General features: G+C 41.4%; 1 protein-coding gene and 1 long non-coding RNA gene across 4 annotated transcripts in view; one reads left to right on the top strand and one right to left on the bottom strand.

Moving 5' to 3' along the window:
* Positions 1-26,057, top strand: part of HPGD (15-hydroxyprostaglandin dehydrogenase) — a 44,387-nt gene that overhangs the window by 1,116 nt on the left and 17,214 nt on the right. For all 3 annotated transcript variants that reach the window (XM_006126992.4, XM_075930222.1, XM_075930221.1), the window contains exon 3: positions 1,570-1,676. In XM_006126992.4, the coding sequence (XP_006127054.1) occupies positions 1,570-1,676 (107 nt within the window). The remainder of the gene's footprint in view (positions 1-1,569; positions 1,677-26,057) is intronic.
* Positions 2,426-7,714, bottom strand: LOC142829628 (uncharacterized). Its single transcript, XR_012904247.1, has 3 exons — positions 7,586-7,714; positions 2,659-2,721; positions 2,426-2,545 (listed from the first exon to the last, which is right to left on the bottom strand). It is a non-coding gene; the product is annotated as an uncharacterized LOC142829628 (long non-coding RNA).

The following is a 26,057-nucleotide window of genomic DNA, read 5'->3' as shown; positions in this document are numbered from 1 at the left end:
AAAGTGTTTAATACAGCTTCATGGCAGACTCAGAAATGTGCTCTCTCAACGTGAAAGTCATAGTTTCTGTCCTGAGTGATCCACAATAGCTACTTTGCAATACAATGGAACTAGTCTGAATTTAGGTTGCTGTTGCTCAGATCAGAACCTAGCCTTAAATGCTGAGGATGAAAAGTTGCTCTTTAAGGTAAGAAATGACACAATACAGCTTTTTTACATTTTGACTTAAACCATTGCAAATAAAGAGCAAAGAACTCCTGTGATTTGTGAATGTTCTCAGGAATAAACCTCTCTACTGAGCTATGTATAATATTTACTTTTTATTCAGCATTACACAACAGACATCTTGCAAACACTTCATAATCATCACAACATCTCTTGAATGTTTGCATAGATTCACTGAGGCAGTGAGTTAGGTTAAAAAAAAACGTGGTCACTTATGTTGATGCTTTTTCCATGGAAAAAGATGTCAGATTTTATATAAACATAGTCCTGGCTGGGATGATTTAGTTGGAGTTGGTTCTGCTTTTAGCAGGGAGTTGGACTTGATTCTATAAAACATGATTCTATAAAAGAAAAAAAGTAAAATGAGCACAGACAGTATTCAAAACTGTTCTTGTCTTCAAAGAGGCTGTTGTTAATGTCACTTGATCAGTACTTTATTGTTTCATTGCTGTGAAATATGCACATATTGCTGAGTCAGACACCTGCATACTTTTTTAATATATATTTTTGTCTTTGAGTATTTTGCAACCCTGAAAAAAAGGCACCATTAAAGTGTTGTAAGCCTTTTATTCGGAAAATATCACCACCTTTAGGGACCCACAAAGCCACTTTTAGAATTCCCTACCTACATGTGTTGTGCTGAGAACAGAGGTTCTGAGGATATGGGCTCTTAAATTTATTTCTGATTCACATATTAAAACTCTGTGGATGTAATTTTTCAACAAGAGAGGCAATGAATCAGTAACTTCATATAGGAGGTATACATCAATTATTCATAAAAAGGCACAGTTCATCAAGGAATATGGTGAATTATTGAGAGTTTAAAGAATTACAATATTAATTACATTCTTGAGCAAGGATACACTCAAAGGATACATTCTTAAAATATTTGAGTTTTTCAGGCCATGTAAAGTTTTCTTTAAAATAAGATGCATAGAAGAGATTAGATTCTGAAATCCTTGAGTCCACCAAACTAATGCAAGATTAAGACATGATGACTTGATTTTAGAAGATGCTGAGTGAAAAGGTGGTTGCACTATCTTAGTTCCATTAACCATCTTAAATAGAATAGTAATAGAAATGTAGCCGTGTTAGTCTGATGTAGCTGAAACAAAAAACAGGATTATGTTTTTTGTTTAATCTTAAATAGAGTTACTGTTAATAGTTACTGAATTGCTAGACAAGTGTTCTATTTGTTAAACATTAAAGTACATGTTTAACAACTGTTTAAAATGGTAATTTAACACACTTTGGTAGGGTAACAAATATCATGCTTTGCATTCCATTTGTAACATTTAAAATATATGGCTAGCTAAGAAACTTTCTCTCTGTATTTTACTGTAGGTGCTTTTAAAAAAACAGTTGAACATTTTGGAAGGCTGGATGTTGTGGTTAATAACGCTGGAGTGAATAATGAAAAGGACTGGGAAAACACTATACAAATTAATTTGGTAAGCATTATCTGTTTTAAAATATCCATACTGTAATATCTAAAGTTGATATTTTAAGGGAGTTAGGCACTCACCTCTAATTTAATTTCCCTTAGGCCACTTTGAATATCCTAGCCTATAGTACTTGATTACTTAAGGTAAATTTTAGGGGAAACTTGTATTCTGTGGATTTGAGAGAGTGTTTTTGAGTTGTTGGCTTTTGTTTATATACAACATGTATGTCCTCCTGGAGAACATCTAAAGAAACAAGTTTATCATTTGAAAAGAGTGTTTCAAACAATTTTTATTTAAACCACGTGTAAATGCACTGATGCTCTACAGTTAAGTTTCTTTCCACGTATCATCATGTTACTTCAAATTAAAAATCCTATATTGCCTGCAACACACTCTTGCATGTACATACACAGCCTCAATCTCTCCTACATTCCAGTTTCATGAGTGCCCTTCACGGTCAGTGTATGGTTCAGCCCTACATGTACGTGCTTTAGAGTCACTATAGTTAATTAGATTAGTACATAAGCAAGTACTGTACTAGAACTGTAAAACTCTTCTCAAATACTGATCTAGCTTAACAGTCAACAATAAAATAAATCAAGCATGTTATGGCAACTCATTAATTGTTGTATATCTGGACATTATTAATGTTAATTATAGCAAAATATCTATTGGTTATATAGTGTTATAGGCTTTTCAAATCCTTTACTTTTCTCTATTTTTTCTAGGTTGTACATGCAGAGAAATAGTTTTCCCTTAGACCAATACCATATCTTAAATCTAGTTTTTTGCTATTTGTACATAAACATTTCCCACTGATAGTCCATATATGGATGAAAAGCAGAGTGCTGGAACTGGTGATCAGTCATTCAACTCTGAAAAGATAATAAATTAAAATATTATTGGCCATAACAATGTCCTATAGTATTACACTATTTTAGGGTATATTAATGACGTGTAAGGCCTGGTCCAGCAGACCATATAGTACCTGTAGCATTCTGAGTCTTGGCTGCTGTCTCTGGCAGACAAGCCTATCCACAGCAGCGGTTGTCTTGAAGGAGAAAGAAAGAAATATATACAAATAAGCTCTAGAATATAAGTAAGTTTCCCAAGGAATGGAAAGTTCATAAGCTCTCTGCCTCTCATATTTCACAATTAACTTCTCACATTCTTCATTCCAGTGGAATCTTTGCAGCTTGTAAATCTGGCTACAAATATAGAAACAGGGATGTATAAATAAAAACATCCTTGGCAGATGAGGATCTTTGATCCTTGAAAAGCCATTATTTCTGGATGACAGTAACCACAACAAAAGTTACATTGGTTTACATCATCAACAAACCATTAATATCATGGATTGTCTGTTTTTTGGCTCTCTGTATTAGATTTGTGAAAAAATGTGTTATGGAGAGTGAATTTGTTACCTAAAGTCCTCCTAATGCTAATCTGCCTAGGCTTACTACTACCGGTATCTCTGGTCTGGCAACATGCATGGTCTGGCACAGATGATGCAGGACCAGAATGTCTTGGTGAAGGGCCATGGCAAAGATCTTTTTGAGCCACACAGGGCAGTGGGCTGCCCATAATGAGTTGATGGTGGGGCCGCCCAGAGGGGTTGGGAGACCTGATGCATGGCTGCCCAGTGGGGCTGGGAGCTGTGGTAGCTTGGTGGGGTGGGGAACCATGGTGAACGGCTGCCCAGCAGGTCTCAAAGCCCCAGTGTGGCATGTGCCTTGCGGGTCCCAAAGCCCCAGTGTGGGGCTGTCCAGCACATCCAGGAGCCACAGCAGCAATGGCTGCCAGTGGGGTTGGCAGAAGGTGGAAAGCTGGCCGGGAGGTCAGTGGCTGGGTTAGGGGGACCAGTGGCAGGGATCCAGAAATGATCTCCCCATGTCTGGCAAAATCCCTCATCTGGGACCAGTCAGGTCCCAAGGGTGCCAGACCAGGGAAGTCCAACCTGTATTTCAAACTCTGAAGATTCCAAGTTAACAGAGATGTATAACAATAGGAATAGTGAGCATAAAAATTAGAGAATGAATCACTTACAAACAAGATCAACCTAAAATATTGCCCCATATTTAAAAGTGGAATGTACACGATAGCATGAAGTATCAGGGATAGCCATGTTAGTCTGAATCAGAATAAACAACAAGAAGTCCTGTGGCACCTTATAGACTAACAGATTTATTGGAGCATAAGCTTCATGGGCAAAGACCCACGTGCATCTGACGAAGTGGGCCTTTGCCCACAAAAGAGTATGCTCCAATAAATCTGTTAGTCTATAAGGTGCTACGGGACTTCTCGCTGTTTATACAATAGCATTAAGGCACACCTACTTTAGTCTCAGTCTTCACTGGAGTTCATTTCTATAAAAATTGATTAAGACTCAGCAACTGTTATTGAGGCTTATCTGGCATACACATAAATAAGTTGCCCTCTGTTGATATTAAAAGATTTGATTGGCCTAGGGCTACATATTTCATTTTCTAAAGGTATAATCATATGCTCTAAGTTCTTGTATTTTGTAATCAACAAATGGGCCTGTAGCACCTTAAGGTACGTCTAGACTACAGGCTTTTGTCGACAGAAGTTTTGTTGACATATACTGTAGACAAAGCTTCTGTCAACAAAGAGTGTCTAGACTACATCCAGTTTTGTTGACAAAGCAAGCCGCTTTGTTGACATGACAGTATAGACACAAAGGAAAGTGTAGATGCAATAACGCCTTCTGTCGACAGAACTCTGTCGACAAAAGGTGTTATTCCTCGTAGAATGAGGTTTACCGCTGTCGACAAAACTGCTGAGTTCTGTCAACGTTATGTCAACAAAACTCAGCAACAGTGTAGTTGCAGGTATAGTTTTGTCAACAAAAGTCCACTTTTGTCAACAAAACCCAGTAGTCTAGACTCACCCTTGGAGACTAACAAAAATGTGGATAATATCATGAGCTTTCGTGGCCACAACCCACTTCTTCAGATGAATGGAGCAAGGGGTCCAGAAGTACCCCTTTTTGTTAGTCTCTAGGATGGTACAGGACCATTCATTGTTTAAGTTTTTTCAGTTACAAACATGGCTACCCCTCTGAGACTTTTAAACCTGCTCAGGGAGTTAGGTGTTCATGCCCAGGCTGGAAGAAAGTGTCTACTCTCTGACCAGGATCCATAGCTGGGAACTCTCTTCTGGAGTCAGGCTCTTAATACATTTCTTGGAAAAGTGGCAGTGATACAGGCTGAACTTCACTCAAAACAGGTGTGCAAAAAGAGAGCAAGAAGGTGCCTCCTCCTCATAACCACTCTCCCAGGATGTGGGAGACCCTGTTTCAATTCCCTCTTTGCTTAAGGCAGGCATGTCCAAAGTCCGGCCCGCGGGTCAATTGCGGCCCGTGTTCCAGTTTAATACGGCCCCCCAGGTAATTTGGCAATATCTATCTTTTATGGCCCCCAACGAATCCATATGTATTGAGATGAAAACATTGTAAAATCTCAGTTAATGTCAGTTGGTCTAAATCAGTTATAAATATATTTGGACACAACATGTATACTTGGTGTTATGTTCCTGTTCATATTTTTTGAACTTAAAAGTTGACAGACAACCTTTATTACCAATAATATGTAATGTACTTTACAATGTTCCTGACATATATTTCAGCTTCCTGGATTTTTTTTTTCATCTGGCCTTCAGATATGAAAGGCAGAGTGATTTAACACCTGTTTAGATTTGTCATCCATGTGACGAAATGAATAGTATGCCGTTTGCAATAAACTTTGCATAAAATAGTTAATTTGCATTTAATTTTAATGGTTCAAAGAATGTCAGGCAAAATGGTCGGCCCTCACGCATGTTCACTTCATCAAATCTGGCCCTCTTTGAAAAAAGTTTGGACACCCCTGGCTTAAGGGGAAAGGATTTGAACAGGTGAGTGCCCTAAGTGCCAAATTAAAAAGTCATTCTCATGCTCTCTGGCTCAATGTATAAATCATTCAAAATGCAAGTGGAACATCTAAAACAGGATAGACACATCAGAACATTCTGTAGCCCATCAGCACTCGCCTGAGAGATAAAACTCCTAATCAGATCTCTTCTCCTAAATCAGGCAAGAAGGGGAAGTGAACCTCTTAAGTGCCTAACCTATCTGAGTTCCCTAAATTAGGTCTAAAGGAGGTTGCCTCCTTTCTACACTCTCTCCTATTTTATGTAGCATGAGCCATGTTCTAAGCACACTGTATCAGGCTCCATACACAATATAATGAGGCAACACCTATCTATTTTGGGCCCATATATAGGAATTTTGTGAGGGTGCTTTTTTTTGTAAATATGGACTACAAAGGTGTGAATGCACCCACCCCTCTTTCCCCATTATCCCTCAAGAAATCAGCCCCAGCCTTCCTCCAGCTGGCCAGAGGAGCATGTTCACTGGATGTTTTTGTACCCTTTGCACATGTGCGTGCGCAAGCACACACACACACGGGCCTGTATTTTCACCTAGTTTGAGGAACACATTGGGGATTAAGCACAAAATAGGAGCCCAGCCACCTACCTGAGCCAGCAGTGCACACGTGTACCCAGAGGCAGAAACATAGGGACCTCTACAATAGAAATTAGCTGCCTACCAAGCAGCAGTACCTAAATTCCTGTACTCAGATACCCCTGAAATCCATGTAGGTATCTAAATATGGGGTTTAGGTGCTAAGTCCCTTTGTGGATTTGGGTGGTAATGACTTTTTTACTTTATGTGCAATATTGATAGTATTAATTAAGTCTCTATCCTGAAGGAGCTTTCAAGCCCTTCAGGATAGATGCCACTGAATTGCAATGTGTTCCTGGCAAAAGCATCAGAGCAAGTAGACTTCTAATTGGCATGGACTGTACTTTGGAAGTCATAGAAAACTCATTCAATAGGTGTAGAATCAGTTGTGATTTAAAAACAAATGAAAAAAACAAATTATCATGAAAAACAGACTGACAGCACATCTGCAGTTTAAACTACATTCTTGTTCTCCTTGATTTCCACAAGTCTATCCAGACTAGTGTTTGCACCAGACTGGTCTGTCTCAGGACAAGTTCAACTGAGATCCCAGGACAGGTTTTCCAGTTTAAATGTTATTTGATAAACTTAGTATCTTTCCCTTGTCATTGTAACCAAATATCATTTTTAGTATGATGAATTAAATACATTACTCCATCCACCCCCCTTTCAAGCTTTTATGAATCATGATAAGAGGCTAACCTCCAGGATATTTTACATCGTGAACTGATGACAGCATGTCTCTCACAGGAAGAAATGAGTGACACCATCAGGTTGATGCAGAGTCAGTATAGGCAGACATAAATGGTCTGAATTTAAAAGACAGGCTTTAATTATGCCATCAAACAATTGATTGTGCCTTTATTTACATGCCTGCAGTTAACTCAGATTATAAATTATTGCAGTTGACCTAATCTGAAGACACAAAAACAGGTAGTCAAGGCAATTAACTATTATTTGTGCTCACAATTAATTATGCACATAAAATGGGCTGCATTTAATCATGGGCTTAACAACTTGCTAGTAAGTTTAGAGGCTTGATTTAAGGTCCATTTAGAAATTTAGTTCAATAAATGCAGACATTGGTTACAGATCAGCCATAAGTCTTCAAGATACTCTATCATAAGGCAAAATAAGTAAGATGCAATTGTGGAGTTGTGGGCAAACCTGCTGATGTAAAGACATTTGGTGATGTAACTGATCAAATTACATCTTTGTTATCACTGTATACTAAAGCAGATATATTTTATATGTTTTCCCCCAAGAGGAGTCTATCAACATATGCAATAGGCAGATGCATCAGAACCACAGAACAAATTGATATGTTATAGAAGGAAGGACAGGTTGTACCCTTATTACTAATGTGGTTAAACTTGCTAGGATTACTCACAATTAAAGTAGTCTGAGATCTTTCCATGTCATCATCTGAAGAAATACTTGCCATACTTAATAAGGAAGCTGTATTTGTAGTGATTTTTTCCCAATGAATAAGAGAAGTACAAAGTTCTGTTACTGCTCTGAAAAATGGATCAAGACAAAATACTAGTATTTTCAGGTTAATTGTTTCCACCCTAACTAAAGCTTTCTTCAAGAAATTGCCACCTGGATCTGAGACATCGCTTTCATGTACATTACTGGGCACAATTTGTCAGAATATAACATGATCTCCATGACAAGCTCTTTGCAGTTTAATCACAAAATTCACTAGTTTAGAGGTAAGCACAGACAAAAAGCCTTGAAGGCAAAACAGATATGTGCAGAATATGAAGATGGTGTTTCAAGCTAGTTCTTAGCATGTGAATAACCAAATGATTTGTCATTCACCTTCATATACAACAGGTTTACTATGAGCAATGATTTGGATACAAGTTTTCTTCCCTATGACAGACTTCTATAATAGATTAGGGATGTTTAATATCAATTAATTGAATAGTTGAGTAACTTCATGAATTCTTAATAGTTACTCTACTATTCTATAGTTCCCGACAGCAGGGCCAGCAGCCAGTGAAATCCGTTCCCAGCTCCCTGCCACTCTGCACTGCTGCCTCTTTGTCAAAAACTGGCTCCCCTCATGGACTGGCTGCTTGATGCCCTATGTTGCTGCCTCTGATACAGGGATGGCAGCCACCCCTGTCCGGAGGTTAGGGGGGGACGGGTGGAGTCTGAGCTCCAGGACCCAGCATGAACCAGAACTGAGCTGAGTTGCCAGCCTGCCTACTTTTTAATACACTTTAATTGCAGAGCCACAGCAGGGGTAGGTCCCGGACACAGCACAATCCAGGACTGAGACAGGCTTCTGGCCAGCCTGCTAAAAAATGTACTGGCTGGGGGGAATGGGTGTAGTCCATAGCATTAACCTATAAGGTTTTGCTTATCGGTTAGTCGGTTAAACTATGCTACTACATCCCTATAATAGCTGGAAAATTAAATGTATAGTTTACAGTTTGATTGCTCCTACATTATGCCTAGATCTAACTAATGCTATCACTCTCAAAAGTACAGGTTGAACTTCCCAAATCTGGAACACTCTGGTCCGGCAACATCCATGGTCCAGGAGGAAGGACCACAGATCTTGCTGGACAAGAAAGCCCTGGAGGCAAGGAGCATGAGTCATCTGGGAGTCCCACATGTGCTGGAGAGCCCAGCTGGGTTGGCAGGGGTGGGAAGTTCAGCCCTGAGGAGCCCGAGGCTGGGGAGCCCCTGTGGCAACTGAAAGGAATCCTCAGTCCCAGCCAGGAACTCAGGCAGCTGCTGATGGTGGCAGGTACGAGGAATCCTCAGCTGGGAACCCCAGTGGAAGCAGGGTCAGTGATAGCCAAGGGGATCCCCAGCTCTGGTCTGGAACCCCAGTGGCAATGGAGCCAGTGAGAAGCCCTGGCCTGGCCAGGAACCCCAGCAGAGAGGGGCCAGCAGCAACAGGGGAAATCCCAGCCCAAGGAGGCTGACCCTGGGAACCCTGGCATGGGATCAGCTGCAAGGAGGGAAGCTCAGGCTTCAGGGATGCCCACAGCTCAGAGAGGAGCCTTGACTTCCTCTGATCCAGCAAACTCCATGGTTCAGGACCACTCAGGTCCCAAGGGTGCTGAACCAGAGAGATCTAAATTAATTTAGACTGCTCTGTATTAATTCATCCACAACCATATTTTAAAATGGATAAGAATTATTTAAAATTGTAAGCAGGATACATTACCAACAATTATTTGGAATAGTGTTTTATTTTCTTTGTTTGACATAATTAAGCAGCCCACATTTTATTTAACAAAAATCATATTTAACAAAAATCATATTTTTTAGTAAAAACACAAAACAATAAGGAGCAAATAGAAACACTACAACTACCATATTGAATAAGACAATTGGCTGGCATATCTAGTACTGAAGTGGTAGCTAGCATCTATTGCTTAACATGAAGTGGAATAAAACTCTTTAAAACACTGAGGCAATTGTGGAGTGCCATATATACAATGAACAGAGATGAATAGGATTGTTGATTACTGATTTGATCAAACTCTAGAGCTTGGAATCCTGGGTTATCTTTTCAGTTTTGATAGTGACTTGCTATGTGATCTTGGGCATGTCAGTTTTACCTAATTGCTTTCTGTAAGCTGTTTCTAAAGTAGTGGTGCTCAAACTGCAGTCTGTGGACCACTAGTGGTCCACAGCCACCTTCCAGGTGGTCCACAGCTTGAGATCAGCCCCCCTTCCACCCACCTTCCTTCTCCCCACAGCAGAGAGCCGGCACTGGCGCTTCAGCCTCGTGCTTCCCTATCCCCTTGCAAGGTTGGAGTGCCAGTGCTGGCTTCCCTCCCTTCTGGATCTGGCTGATGGGGAAGAAGTGGAGCCACAGCAGCTCTGCATGCTGCCACTCCTCACCTTCTTCCCCACACACTGCCTGGAGGTTTTCCCCACTGCTCCCACTGACTGGGGGAGTTGAAGCCAATGGGAACAGCAAGAGGCCATTCCTGGAACATGTTGCCTAGGAGCAGTGTGGAGTGCACTAGCAGCCCTGTCCTGCACACTGAGCCCCTCATTTTTGTCCCCACCCCAGAGCTCAGCAAGGGATCTACAAAATCCACTAACCCCAAAATCCCACAAGAGTAAATCTGGCCCATGGGCCTTAGCCCTGAAACTCAGTGCTTTCTGGTCTCTCTCCCTTGCCCCATGGTGCTGGAATGCCAGAGGAGTGAGGTGTTTCAGTTGGGGACCACATAAGGGGTCCAATCTCCCTAGCGGCAGCACTAGGAAAATGGCTTAGGCATAATTATGTAATTAATGGTGAGTTTCCATTAGCAACTGGTTGTCCATGGAAAGGTTTTTATTGAGCCAGGTGGGCCACAGGTCAAAAAGTTTGAAAGCCACTGTTCTAGAGCACCCATTACCATAGTTTCTAGGCACCAAGACATAAACTCCCTCTACTTCAAAGTTTATCTTCACCTTTGAAAGTAAAGGCAAGAAACTTGATTTAGACACAGAAAGAGTGGCACCCAGTGAAAAGATTCCTCTGGGGTGAATTACACAGCTTATCTCTACTCAATGCAAGTGTTTCCCAGTTCTACAAAGACTCTCTTTTACTTTAACTGAAAAAGAACATTAACAGTAACTAAAGGTTAAATCATTTTCCTCTGAAGTCAACAAAAATTACAACACTGATTTCAATTACTGTTGGAGTCTAGACTGCAACCTCTTCTTTTGAAAAAGTGAGCCGCATTTTCGAAAGAGAGCACCCAGGCAGTCTGGATGCTCTCTTTCGAAAAAACCCTGTTTGCATTCAAGAACTCCTTTTTTCGAAAGAGCACTTTCGAAAAAAGGCATTCTTCCTCGTGAAATGAGGAGTACCGCCGTCGAAAGAAAAGCCGCGTTCTTCCGATTTAATTAAGACGCAGGTGAAGTTTTTTCGAAAAAAGACTACTTTTTTCGAAAAAACCCTGCAGTCTAGACACAGCCTTGGATAGAGCATTTGTCATCTGTATAGAAAAAATGCTTTGTTTTAAGAGTACAGGTTGAACCTTTCTAGTCCAGGACCCTTGGGACTTGATTGGTGTGGAGCCAGAGAATTTGCCAGACTACAGGAAGTCAATATGGTCTAGTAGCATTACCAATACTTCCACTTGCTTACTGGGGTCTTAGAAGATATTTAGGATAAATTACAGTTAAATAACAACACCGAATTTGGAAAATCAGGACTGCTAACTCTAAATAATCTTTATGGGGCCATGGGAAACTTGGCCACGCCCATGATAAGTGGACATCCGACGAACTAAAATCATGCTGGTCTATGGATGTTGCTGAACTAAAATGTGCCGGTCTAGAGACATTCAATCTGTACTGAGATAGGAAAGTCTAATAATGATTGAATATTCTCAACATACATGATATGTGAGTAGAGAATGACAAATTTAGTCTCCCACTTTTTCTTGAGTTAGAGAACACCCATAAATGTCATAAAATGTGATTACTGGTGTTAACCTCAAATTTATTAGTCACTGTGGTAGGAAAATAATGATTGTTTATTGCTTAAAATTATGGGTAGTGGACGCTTAATATTTTATTTACCATGCATGCTGAACATTAATTTGCTTTTCTAGCTTGTGAGAACAACTATTAGTAGCAGTATTATACAATACTACTTTATAATGAGCAGACAAGAATATAAACAAATAAGATTGAGATTGCTATAATAAATTGTTCAGGTGAAATGTTTACCATTAAACAGAAACACTTAAAATTAACCTTTCTAGTTCAGCACCCTTAGGACCTGATTGGTGTCAAACCAGAGAAGTTGCCTGACTACACGAGGTCAATGTTGCCTAGCAGCACCTTTGATTATTAAAGTTTTAGAATATATGGTTAACTTTTCTAAACATTTCTAAACTGAATTAAGAAAGAAAAAGTTTGTATTTGGATGCAGAAGGGGTAAATAGAGAGGGAAGTAACTTAATGTCTTACTCTACAAAACATTTGGAAACAAATTTAGTCTGACTACTTTAATAGAAATATATTTAGGCATTCTCATATTTCTTTGGGGTTTATTACTTATATTTCAATGGCAGCATTAGAAAGCTTAAATATTTCAATCTCCTAACAGCAGTTAATAGAAAAAGGCAAAATTAAAATACATATATAGAATTGGTCCAAGCATGCAAGAACCACTAGGGTTGCCAGATTGTTTCACAAAAAATACCGAACATGGCAGGGAAAAAATTGGTTGAACAAAAAACAAACAAACAAAAAAGTCATGGTGCCTTTAAATCCCCATGCTCCCCCCACCAACTGCAGCAGGGGAAGAATGTCCCAACCAGCCAAAACCGGACACTTGGCAACCCTAAGAACTGCCCAGGACCCAGCTTTCAAACCAATGTGAAAATAAAAACTGCAGTGGGTTCATTTCAGCTACAATCTCTCTCCCGTCTTTTGAGTTTGATCTCCTCATTGTGCAGTCACCAGTCTGTTGTAATGACACCAACCCACATTTTCAGGTGCTGACCTCCTCTTCTAGCACCCCTTCCCAGGATGTGGACTCCAGGGCCCATAGGCCCTGAAACCAGTGCTGAACCCAACCAAGCCTCTCCAGTCACTTATGCATACTCCCCCAGATTCCACTCCAATGGGTGAATTGAGTATAGTTTAACTCTTTGCGGACCATTGACCAGGTAAACTAATGAACACACACTTTATACAGTGGTTTCTAAGCAGCATTAAGTTTTACTTTCAAAGCATACGAGAATTACAACTCCTTAGGAAAAACAACAAAAGCCTATATAATCTCTCCCAGACCGATCCTGTCCTTAAACATGGTTTCCAGCCTTTTGTCATGTGATTCTCTGACCTGCTTCAAAGCTCCACCTTCCCTTGAAGATTGGAATAACCAAATCCTTTATCTAATCAATTGTTCTGAAAACTACCATGGACAATTCATGTGAGTTCCTTCAAGAAGGCATGCAATAAGTTACCTTATTCTGTCTTTGGCATCTCCAGGCAATCACATCTACGCATTTAAAATGCAAGGTACAATCTTCAAAATGGTGATTACAATGTCCAAGGAAAACCACAAAATAGCCTGTGCTTGAAATTTTTTTTTTTTTTTGAATGATGCTCTCTGAAAAAAATTAAATGTCATAGGCAAAGATTTAGATCCTTTCTGGAATCAAGACAAAAACCTGCTATAGTTTATCAGACAGAAATCACCCTAGCCATTCAGAAGCTCACTAGTACCCTCCAATACTAAATCAATACTTCAGATAGGATCAGGCCTGTGAAGAGAACACAACTTTTATTAGTGATCATGATTGCCACTACTGAAATTAATTGTGGCAAGACCAGACCGTATGAATAAAAATAAATCTTTAAAATAAGCATATCTTTGACACATATGCCATTGTGGATTGTGGCAGAAAACAAGAAAAAAGCATGCAAATTTATATATATAAGTTATTTCTGCCTGACAACAGAATGCCATCACATCATCAGTGACAGGCTCTGTCAGCAAAGCGAAAGCAGCCAGAAAGGTGGGGTAGGCGAGTATAGCAAGCAGAGGGTGCAGCTTCCTGGTATCTCTATAATTGCATATTAAATGTATGATCTTACTGGCTTACGTACTCTCGGTGCCTTATAACAGTGACCAATGTTAAAGTAAATACTGCAATGAGACACAAATTGTTTATAGTGTAATGAGAAACTGTTTAAACCCAGCTAGTTAGACTGTAGTATTGAAACCCAAAACCCCTCTCCAGGAAATAGCAACATCCTGTTCTCTACTCCCTCCCCCCGATTACTTCTGTGGTGCAAATCCAGCAGTATTTAGTTTCAAGCCTCATAGGTACCTCATATTACTCATTCACGTTATGTATAACTCATGAAGGAGGATGACAATCAAGCAACAAAAGAAAATATGAAAGTCAATAAACCAAGGTTTAACCACCAGTTCTCCCATAACTTAGTTTACAAACTTGCCCAATCAACTGTCTTATTTAATGTAGGGTAGATTGTTTTTTATACTCATGTTAAAAGTGTCAGTAGAGGTAGGGAGACAAAGGGGCCTATACATTTTCCCAAACACGCCAATTGCCTTTTCATCTGTTTAACAATGGAATGTAGAAAGTCATTTCTCAACTTGAAATACTAGCTTTTCTAGGAAAGGTGTGGTATTTTACTGCTTCAAGGAGCTAGAGGAGCAAAACTGAATCCTTGGATCATTAGAAATGCATTATGTATTGAAAATAACAGTAAACTTGTGTCAAATATAATTGCTGGTGATTAATGAGGATTGAAGTAGCGAGTAAAAATGGACCCACAGTTTTGCGCTAGTGTTTATAGATCACGCTAGGATGTTTATAATGCTATAGAAATAGCATTAGAATTTGAAGTAAAGGAGAAAAATATGTCAACATATCTAAGTGTCTGACAATGCTAAGTAGGTATGTTGCTAGAGCAGAAGAAATATGTTAGCCTTTGCTTAGATATATCATGTCAGCATATTTTACGTCTAGAGTGATATAGCCAAAACTATAAAACTACAGTGTCGGCAAGAAATAACATGAGAAAGCTAAGCATTTGTAAATTTTGTTTTTGAGCTTCTCATCATTTTCATATAATTTTCCAGTCAGCACATTAGCTATGAATACAGTACCATATATCAGCTGCCTTGTCTCAGGGTGTGTCTAAACTACACCCCTCTACCGACATAGTGATGTACATGAGGCACATCGCTATTGCAAATGAAGCGGGAACTTAAATATCCCGTGCTTCATTGGAATAGAAATGGCACTTTGATGGCAAAAAGCGGCAGTCTAGATGGGAATCGGTTGACAAGGAAAGTCTTTTCCGACCGATTCCTTATGCCTCATTGCACCCTCAATGTGCAATTATTTACTCTGCAAAACAATGGCATGCTGTCAGGGATTTACCTTTGTCTCCATTAGATTTTGGCTTGCATGAACTACTGTCATCCAATTCTATAACTGGGATTGCAGAAGTAAGCTAATATTACATTAAAACAAGATTTTAGTTCGTGATTTCTAGACAGTAAATATAATTTCTCTTGGCAGCAGTTGCAGTGCAATTGCTGTTATTGGCAATATACTCAGAGCTGTGATAATGTAATTATGGATGTCATTATTTATTTTATAAACGTGTATATTTAAATATCAGCAGTATGGAGATGATGGATTTTGCTGGCAAGCCGTGACATTAGTTTTAGAATTGCTACAGGTAGTGGGTTTTGGAATCTAGGGGATAAGTACTGAGGTTTCAGCTTTGTTAATTTTCAGTTTACTTGCACTTAATAACTGGTCAGTTTCTAATTTGAACAGTTTGCTGTTCTTTGTTCTTGAATTTTTTATGGAGAACATCCAAATTGCTGAATTCATTTGTAAATGAATAATTTATCACAAGTCACTTCTTCAAGGGCAACATACTTTATCTTTTGATATAATTTCTGTTGCACGTAGTCGATTAGCAGGTATACATAAAAAAACTGCAAAATGGTTTTGTGACTTTTTATTTTCAAACACAAAAAAATACAGATTAATACATTAATTTAAGAATGATCAGTGATTAAGCATAAGAGCCCACATTTCTCTCTCAAAATATGTAGTAAGAATTACCAAACCAGAGGGCACTTTGTCCCTCACATGCTCCCATTAATCCTACATCAGTGTATTAAAGGTCATATTACAGAAAAATATTTATACTTGGCTGGCTTGAAGGTAACTCTAGAGATGACATTTTTCCTTATAATCCAAAAGAGAACTAGGTTGCACAGAAATGTGAAGGCTGTTCTCTGGCATCTGGCTTTCCATCAACCATATTTTATAGTATCATGAAATAACATCTGGGAGATTTTCCTCCAAAACTCAGCCAAAGTATTTCTGGCTGATACCAAAAGTGGGAGTTCATAGTTGCATTTTATAAGGAATGAAGTATGAAAGGAGTATTAGGGTGTAGAGTGATATACCAGCAATAGTGGAGAGTACAAAGGGAGAAAGGGAGAAACAAATGCTGTCTCTATTTAGAGTGCAAGTTTTTCTGCAAGGAGCTTCTTTTTCTGGCCTATTTACAAGGTATGTCTTCATTTCAACATTAACTTGAGCAATCAGCACCTGAATGTGAGCCTCTAGGTTGGCTTATCCCAGGTGTGAACAGCCACGGTGCTAATATATACTCTAATATTTTCACTCAACTGCATCCACGCTGGCGCTGCACTCACTTGTGCCCATCATTAGAACTTGTGGGGGCAACATTCCATGGTTCTTTGGGCTACAGTCAGCTGAGACACTGTGATTTTTCCTAGTGAATTGTGGGACAATTTATCTGTCATTCTGGTCAAACAGGGAATTGTGGTAAAATATTGGAGGACCCTCAGCATTCAAATGGACTCAGTCTTTGTCTACATTTCTGAATGAGGTGGCTGCCAACCCAAGTGTAAGCAACATTTAAGGCTTTAGCTTCTACTCACAAGTGGGTCATCTAGTTCAAGTGTAAATCCCCTTTCCATGTGGAAGAGGGGTTATTTGTCCATGGACATGAGCCAGGTTAGTGACAACATCCAAGTAAGAGCCAAGGTTAGCTCTGCAGTGAAGACAGGCCTTCACAGTTACGGTCAAGATTTCCCCCAGCTTGCTGGCTTGCTTCAGCCAAGAGAAATGTTAATAATAGTCATTTCATCTAGAAAGATTTGCAATCTTGCGATGTTGATAAAGCAGTCAGCTATCTAGGTTCTTCCTGCTGTGTGGTTAGGACTTGATCTGGGAGTCATCTGGTTCCGTTACTTTCTCGAAGTAGGGTTGGAAGATACAGGGGAGAAAAAGTGTATGCTGTGGCTGGCAGGTGGAAGCTGAGAGTTTCTAATCAGGGTTTGAAATCTAGAAGTCTCTGCTCATTGGTTGAGCCTTAATCAGGGGAGAGGCTATTTGGCAGTCCAGGGCTTTATAAAGGAGTAACTCAGCAACCAGGGACTGCTAACAGGAAGTTCTCCAGGTGAAGGAGGAAGCTAATACAGGACCCTTGAGGGAAGTGGCTGGCTGTAGTCAGTATTTGGGGGGGAGGGGTTCTGTATGCTGATCTTTTGTTTGGCTGTTTGGTGTGGTTTCCCCCCCCCCCCCCCCCGCCCATGGAGTGTGTGCTGTGGCTGGCAGGTGAAAGCTGTGAGCTTCTAATTAGAGTTTGAAATCTAGAAGCCTCTGCTCATTGGTTGAGCCTTAATCATGGGGAGGGGCTATGAGGCAGTCCATGACTTTATAAAGGAGTGAGTCAGTGACAAGGGAGCTTGCGAACAGGGACTGCAAACAAGGACTGCTAAAAGGGAGTTTTGAGAGGGAGTTGGGAAGCAGAGTGGGAAGGGGGTAAGGTACACTTGCCATTCTTTAAAATCTTTTCACTGCACTCCTGCCCTTCAAGGAGGAATTTAATAACATCTGAGGAATCTCTCAAAAGGAAGGCAGATTTCAATAGTTTGTCTTCCTCCCGGAAGAAAGAAGGGATTTCATCTGCACTAAGTGCAAGCTGATCACCATTTTGGAAGAAAAAATTAGAGGACATGAGGCCCAAGTATCGACCCTACGTTTCATCAGAGAGGATGAAGACTACCTTGATAGAAGGCAGCATTTAATCCTGCAAACACAGCAGGCGGAAGAGCCAGTGAGGGCAGAAAAGGACAAGGAAGAAAACTGGCAGCATGTAACCTCTAGAAGAAGGAGGCCAACTCAGGTATCCTCCATTTCTGTAGAGATAGTAACCCCTTTCAGGCTTCCTCCACAGGCACTGCAGTGGAGAATGCTTTGGCAGGACCTCTCAGGGTAGAAATCAGAAGGGAACACTATCTACCGGAAGGCATGGGATGTGTAGTCCTAAGGATGGAGGTTCCATGACCAGCAACCCCAAAGGAAGAAGATGGGTGGTGGTGGTTGGGGACTGTGTCATCCATCTGCCTTACAGACCTGGAATCTCAAGAAGTATGCTGCTAACCAGGAGTTCGCATTCAGGATGTGATCGAGTCTTCCAAAAGTGATCAAACCTTCAAATTGCTACCCTTTCCTGCTTCTCCATGTAGGAACTAATGATATGGCCAAGAATGACCTTGAGTGGGTCACAACAGATTCTGTAGCACTGGGAAGAAGAATCAAGGTATTTGAAGCACAAGTGGTCTTCTCGTCCATCCTCCCTGCTGAAGGAAAAGGTCCAGGTAGGGGTGATCAAATTGAGGAAGTAAATGCGTGGTTGCACAGGTGGTGTCGGACAACAGGACTCCGTTCCAGGCACAAGGATTGTTAGGAAGAAACGGGAGCCACCTAATCAAGAGAGGAAAGGGCATCTTCACGGGCAGGCTTGCAAACCTAGTGAGGAGGGCTTTAAACTAGGTTAGCTGGGGGATGGTGACCAAAGCCCTGTGCTAAGTGAGGAAGTTGGATACCTGGAAGAAAAACAAGGAGGAGCAAGCAACAAGGGAGGACCCCTGATTCAGATGGAGAAGATAGAGCGATCAACTGTTTATCTAAGGTGTTTGTACACAAATGTAAGAAGCCTGGGAAACAAACAGGAAGAATTAGAAGCCAAGGCCCAGTCAAAGAACTATGATTTGATTGGAATAACAGAGATTTGGTGGGATGACTCACATGACTGGAGCACTGTCATGGAAGGGTATAAACTGTAGAGGAAGAACAGGTGCAGGAGAAACTGAGGAGGAGTTGCATTGTACGTAAGAGAGCAGTATGATTGCTCAGAGATCCAGTATTATAGAGGGAGAAAAGCCTGTTGAGAGTCTATGTGTTAAGTTTAGAGATGGAAGCAACAGGGGTGATGTTGGTGGTAGTGTCTGAAATAAACTGCCGGGTCAGGTGGATGAGGTAGATAAGGCTTTCTTCAGACAACTGAAAGAAGCTTCCAGATCACAGGCTCTGGTTCTCATGGGGGACTTTAATCACCATGACATCTGTTGGGAGATGAATACAGCAGTATACAGACAATCCAGGAAGTTTTTGGAGAATGTTGGGGATAACTTCTTGGTACAAGTGCTGAAGGAACCAGGGGCCATGTGCAGCTTGAACTGCTGCTCACAAACAGGGAGGAATTAGTAGGGGAAGTAGAGGTGGGTGACAACTTGGGAAGCAATGATCATGAGATGGTAGATTTCTGAATCCTGACCAAAAGAAGAAAGGAGAGGAGCAAAATACATACCTTGGACTTCAGAAAAGCCGACTTTGACTCCTTCAGGGAACTGATGGGCAGGATTCCCTGGGATTCCTACATGAAGGGGAAAGGAGTCCAGGAGAGCTGGAAATATTTTAAAGAAGACTTATTAAATGCACGGGAACAAATCATCCCGATGCACAATAAGAAAAGCAAATATGGCAGGTGACCAGATTGGCTTACTGGAGAAACCCTTGGTGAGCTTAAACACAAAAAGGAAGCTTACAAGAAGTGGAAACTTGGACAGGTGACTAGGAAGGAATATAAATATATTGCTAAAAAAATGCAGCGGAGTTATCAGGAACAGGAAAGCGCAATTGGAATTGCAGCTAGCAAAGGATGTGAAGGATAACAAGAAAGGTTTCTACAAGCATGTTAGCAATAAAAGGGTGATCAGAGAGGGCATGGGGCCCTTACTGGATTAGGGAGGTAACCTAGGCTATGTCTAGGCTGCAGGCTTCTTTCGAAAGAGGCTCTTTCGAAAGCATCTTTCGAAAGAGCCTCTTTCAAAAGATCGCGTCTAGACTGCAGGCGGATCTTTCGAAAGAGAAATCCGCTTTTTCGAAAGAGAGCACCCAGCGAGTCTGGATGCTCTCTTTCGAAGACGGCCTCTTTACATTGAAGAACGCCTTCTTTCGAAAGAGGAACTTTCGAAAGAAGGCGTTCTTCCTCGTAAATTGAGGTTTACCGCCATCGAAAGAAAAGCTGCGTTCTTTCGAAATAATTTCGAAAGAACGCGGCTTGAGTCTGGACGCAGGGGAAGTTTTTCGGGAAAAGGCTACTTTTCCTGAAAAAACCCCTGAGTCTGGACACGGCCCTAGTGACAGATGCTGTGGGAAAAGCTGAAGTACTCAATGCTTTCTTTGCCTCTGTCTTTACGGACAAGGTCAGCTCCCAGACTACTGCACTAGACAACGCAGTATGGGAAGGAGGTAGACAGCCCTTGGTGAGGAAAGAACAAGTTAGGAACTATTTAGAAAAGCTAAACATACACAAATCCATGGGCCTGGATTTAATGCACCCAAGGGTACTGAGGGAGTTGGCAAATGTCATTGCGGAGCCTTTGGCCATTATCTTTGAAAACTCGTGGAGATCAGGAAAGATCCCGGATGATTGGGAAAAGGCAAATGTAATGCCCATCTTTAAAAAAGGGAAGAAGGACAGTCCAGGGAACTACAGAGCTGTCATTCTTACCTCAGTCCCTGGAAAAAAATCATGGAAGGGATCCTCAAGGAATCTATTTTGAAGCACTTGGAAGAGGGAGAGTGATCAGGAATAGTTAACATGGATTCACGAAGGGCAAGTCATGCCTGACCAATCTAATTAGCTTCTATGATGAGGATATGGCAAAGTCAGTGGATGTGATATACCTTGACTTTAGCAAAGCTTTTGATATGGTCTCCCACAATATTCTTGTCAGCAAGTTAAAGGAATATGGATTGGATACATGGACTGTAAGATGGATAGAAAACTGGCTAGACTGTCGGGCCCAACAGGTAGTGATCAACGGCTCAATGTCAGGTTGGAGGTCGGTTTCTAGCAGTGTACCCCACGGATCAGTTCTAGGACTGGTTTTGTTCAACATCTTTATTAAGGACCTGGATGATGGGATGGATTGCACCCTCAGCAAGTTCGCAGATTACACTAAGCTAGGGGGAGACGTAGATACACTGGAGGGCAGGGATAAGGTCCAGAGTGATCTGAACAGATTAGAGGATTGGGCCAAAAGAAATCTGATGAGGTTCAACAAGGATAAGTGTAGAGTCCTGCCCTTGGGACAGAAGAATCTCAAGCATTGTTACAGGCTGGGGACCGAATGGCTAAGTAGCAGTTCTGCAGAAAAGGACCTGGGGTTACAGTGGATGAGGAGCTGGATATGAGTCAACAGTGTGTCCTTGTAGCCAAGAGAGCTAATGGCATACTATGGTGCATTAGGAGGAGCATTACCAGCAGATCCAGAGAAGTGATTACTCCCCTTTATTTGGCTCCGGTGAAGCCACGTCTGGAGTATTGGGTCCAGTTCTGGGTCCCCCAGTATAGAAAGGATGTGGATGCATTGGATTTTAAGAGGAATAAGGGAGCTTCCAGAAAAGGCTTTATTTTCCGAAAGATCCCGTCTAGACTGGCGCTTTTCTCCGGCAAAACCCCGAGCCGGAAAAAAGCAGCAGCCATGTTCATGCAAATGCTGCGGCGGATATTTAAATCCCCCGCAGCATTTGCAATTCCGACTGGTCTCATTAGCATCCCTTTTCCGGAAAAGGGTGCCAATATAGACACAGCCTTGAGGTTTTTAAGTCTCGGCTTGACAAAGCCCTGGCTGGGATGATTTAGTTGGGATTGGTCCTGCCTTTGGCAGGGGGCTGGACTTGATGACCTCCTGAGGTCTCTTCCAGCTCTTATGATTCTATGATTTGTTCTTTACAAAGGGTCTGCCTGCCACTGGGACTCTCTGGTGCACCAGCCCACCAGCATAGATCAAACTGCAGGATCAGAGCCTTTGTCTGAGAAAAGTACAGTTAATATTCCCTCAAAATGATACAAATAATTTACCTTCTTTGTGGTAGAATCTTTATGCATAGTCTAAATTCTGAAGTTCTGTGGCCTTTGTTGTGTAGCACGTCAGTCTAAATTATTCCTTTCCGGTCTTAAAAATCTCTAAATCAGAGTTCCCCTTGAAGTCATTGAGAACCTTTCCATTAACTTCAGTGAGCTTTGGATCAGATCTGAACTGTCTTTTGATATGCAGCTGGACCATTTAAAAGAAAAGTGAATTTTTGGCAACAGAAATTCTGTGTAAGTTATCAACAGCCATTGAATATGTTTACAGAGGTGAAAGTATGGGTGCTCATTAAGGCTAGATCCTTTAGAACAGATAATGAAGGTTTACTTTGGGCTGTTCACTATTGACAAATGTATACCTCTTGTTAAAGGATATGCGAAGATTGCAATTGTTATGAAGTTGAGTGCCAGATTTTTATGTTATATGATAATGTTTAAATATGGGAGAGAGTGACATGTGCTGACATATATCTTATCTTGCCCTGGAATGTAAAGCCTTTGTTCTGCTCACAATGAGAATTATCTGCTGAATGAAAAAAATAAAGTAACAAAAGTGCCAAGATACAAGCTTCATTGAGAGAAGTGCAGTGAAATACAAGAACATGAAAACATTTTCTGTTAACCAACAAGAAAGTAAAATTCTTGTGATTCCCCAGTTTTTCTAGACTAACATGCCAGTGAACATTCTTGAGATCTTATTTATTATTTGATAAAAACCACAGATGTGCATGGCACCTTACAAAAGTTAAATAGAGTCCCTAACCCAGTTTACAATCTCCCGTTTGATCTCCTTATCACAAGTGAGATGCTCCCTTTGCAGCCTGAGCAGCTTTCCTAGGGCAAGATAGGACTTCTGATTCCCTATGGATAGGGCCCTACCAAATTTTACAGGCATGAAAAAAAAAATCAGATTGTGAATCTGATCTCCATTAAATCTGTATAGTATAAGGGAAATGTATATGGAAGACTAGATCTCACAAGGGAATCCCACATTTCACAAATTGGGGGATCCTGACTCAAAAGAGGGCCACACATGGAGTTGGAAAGTTACTGTAGAAGAGTCCTAGCACTGCCTCCATTACTTTTGTTCTGCCTTCACAGCTGGGTAGCCAGAAAGTTGCTGCTGCTGGCCCAGGGCTCAGCTGTGCAGGCAACTGCACAGAAGTGTGGGTGTCAATGCTATACCTTGCCATCCTTACTTCTGCACTGCTGCTAGTGCTGGCATTGCCTTCACAGTTGGGCTCCTAGCTACTCAGCTCTTAAGGATACCCCACCACCACCAGCAGCAGCAGAACAGAAGGAAAGGTGGCAATAATGGAAGCCTCATACAATAATTTTGCAGCCCCCGCCAACCGCTCTCCCACCCCACACACACACACACACACACAGTGTCATTTTGGGTTATGACCCCAGCAATTACAACACTCTGAACTTTCAAATTTAAATAACTAAAATCATGAAATTTACAATTTTTAAAAACCTATGACTGTGAAATTGACCAAAATGGACTGTGAATTTGGAAGTAACTTACCAATGGTGCTTAGTGTGGGCTCTGTGCAATCATATGTATAGAACATTCATCATCCAGAGTCCCAACTAAAAAAAAATCTATTAGCAATTTAGCTTGTTTCATCTTATATATTTTGGTTACTGTTTATCACCAGAATAATTATGCCTTAGGAAAAGATCATCAGGTATAAATGCACGTAGTTTTAATAATTCCTTTGATGGTTAAATAGTACATATTGAACCTCCCAAATCCAGGACTCTAGGGTCCATCAACATCAGTAGTCCAGCAGGGCCATGGATGTTGCTGGACCAAAGCCCCAGAGGTAGTAATGTGAGCCAGCTGACGGAACATAGGGCTGGGGAACCCCCACTGTGCCATTAACTGCTGGACCAGGCGGCAGCCATGGGTGCTCCCACCCTGGCTAAAGAACCCCGGCATTGATTGGGCCAGGTGGCTGGGGAATCCTGGCCCCAGCTGGGATCCCCTGCTGCACTGGGGCTTCCAGTGGCAAGCAGCCTAGACAGGGATTCCCCCTCCCTCTGTGGCAGCAGGGCTGGTGGCAGCTGGGTGGCACCAGCTTAGAACTCCAGGATACTCTTGATGGCGATGGGCATTCCTGGCTGCAGAACCCATGGCTGAAGCGGGGCTGGCAGAGGTGGGCGGCCCCAGCTGGAGAACCCCAGGGAGTTCCTAGCAGTAGCGGCGTCGGTCCAAGCAGCGATGTGGTGTGGCAGGGCAAACATGGCTATGAAATCTTCAGCAGCATTGGGGCTGGTGACATCTGGGTGGCCCCAGCCCAGGACCCCTGGGGAACACCATGTGGCAGCTTGGCCAGCAGCAGCCAATCTGTCCCAGCTGGGAATTCTGGGAGACCTTGGGGGAGAATGCAAGCAGCAGGATGTGGAGCCCATGCCAGGCCATTGTTAGTGGGGCCAACAGCAGGGCAGGAAGTCTGAGGGAGAAGAGCACTGACCTCCCTTGGTCTGGCAAATTTCCTGGTTCGGGACAGCTCAGGTCCCAAGAGTGACGGACCAGGAAAGTCTAACCTGTGCAATTAACATTGAATAGTACTACACAATGCACTAAGTAACACATCTTTGAAAGCATATATCAAATACTATTCCTTAAAGGAATATGAGCTTTGCTCCTTTGAGGTACTGAGCGGCTCCAATTCCCATTGACCACAGGAGGAATTGAAGTGCTAAAAACATCACAAGATTGGGCCCAGACAAAAACGTGCATGATCATGATGATGCTGTGAACAGAGGGCAGAATGAAGATATATTTGACCTATGCAACTCTCACCTAAACCTGGTTTTTGATAATTTTTAAGTACACTGTAACAGTAGGTACAATGGTGCATGCCTGTTATCCCACCTACTTGGGATGTTGAGGCAGCTGGATGACTTGAGCTCATGAGTTCCTTGCTGTGGGACACTATGCCAATTGAAAGTCTGGTGCCACTGACGGCCTGGCCAGCTGAAGGGCTGGTTAGAACGTGATATGATTAGTGTTCTCAGTCTGTGGACATGTCTACACTAGGAAATTATTTCATAATTAAATTCAAAATTATAACTCCCAAAAAAACAAAATCAAAATAGCGTGTCCCCAGGGAGAGCCTCAAAATTAGTTTTAGGCAGGCTCTATTAATGTGGATGTGCTACCTCAAATTAGATCCCCAGGAAGCACTGGGGAGTAATTACTTCAAATTATTCTGGGGAGTAGTTATTTCAAAATAGCAGCAGCAACAGAGCATCCACCCTACTACTATTTCAAAATAAGTGTTATTCTCTGAGGAATGCAGGAGTACAGATTTTGAAATAATCAGCACATTATTTTGAAATAATGGGATTGATAGTGTGGACATTCTGCTTATTATTTCAAACTAACTTTGAAATAACTCCCTAGTGTAGATCAGGGCTGTGAGGCTGCTGGACCAAGGTGGCACCTACAACATGCAGTAGATTCAATTATATCCCTTTTCTTGAAATATGTGGCAAAATTCATCTGCAGACTTTTTGCATATTTTGAGATGAAAAACAGCAAAATGCCAGTATTTCCTACAGATTTCAATTTTTCCATCAGTAAGAGAAATTAGAAACACAAGGATATATACTACTGGTTTGCATTGGGTTAAACCTTTCTGTAGTAACAGTTGCCTTTCATGCATGATGAACATAAAGACAACAGAGAAAGAGCTTTGACTAGAATGAAGTGTGGCCCTGTGAAAATCAGACCTCTGGGTCTGATGCTGTCTAAAGAAGCGTGAGGCTGTAAGCAAAGAAAATCTCTCTGGGATAATAATAATTTAATATAGGTCATCCAGCTTTTGGTGGCACGCATCTGCAATCCCAGCTACTTGGGAAGCTAAGGCTGGTGGATCACTCAGGGGTTTTAGGCTGTGGTGTGCTATGCTGATTGGGTCAGAGACCAGGCCACAGAAAGCCTGGTCTGCTGGAGTTGAGGGAATGCTGTGACAGCCGAAGGAGTGATCAGTCATGATGAACATAGCTTGCACACAATCCCATCAATATTGGACAAAAATGAAAAACTGTATTCTGTTTTAAAAAAGCAAACTTCCAATATTTGTCTATTGTTCTTACTTACCAAT

The sequence above is a fragment of the Pelodiscus sinensis genome, chromosome 5 (assembly GCF_049634645.1).
Source record: "Pelodiscus sinensis isolate JC-2024 chromosome 5, ASM4963464v1, whole genome shotgun sequence".
Taxonomy (NCBI): domain Eukaryota; kingdom Metazoa; phylum Chordata; order Testudines; family Trionychidae; genus Pelodiscus; species Pelodiscus sinensis.
Note: the sequence above shows the minus strand (reverse complement) of the source record. Positions and strands in the feature narration are given on the sequence as shown.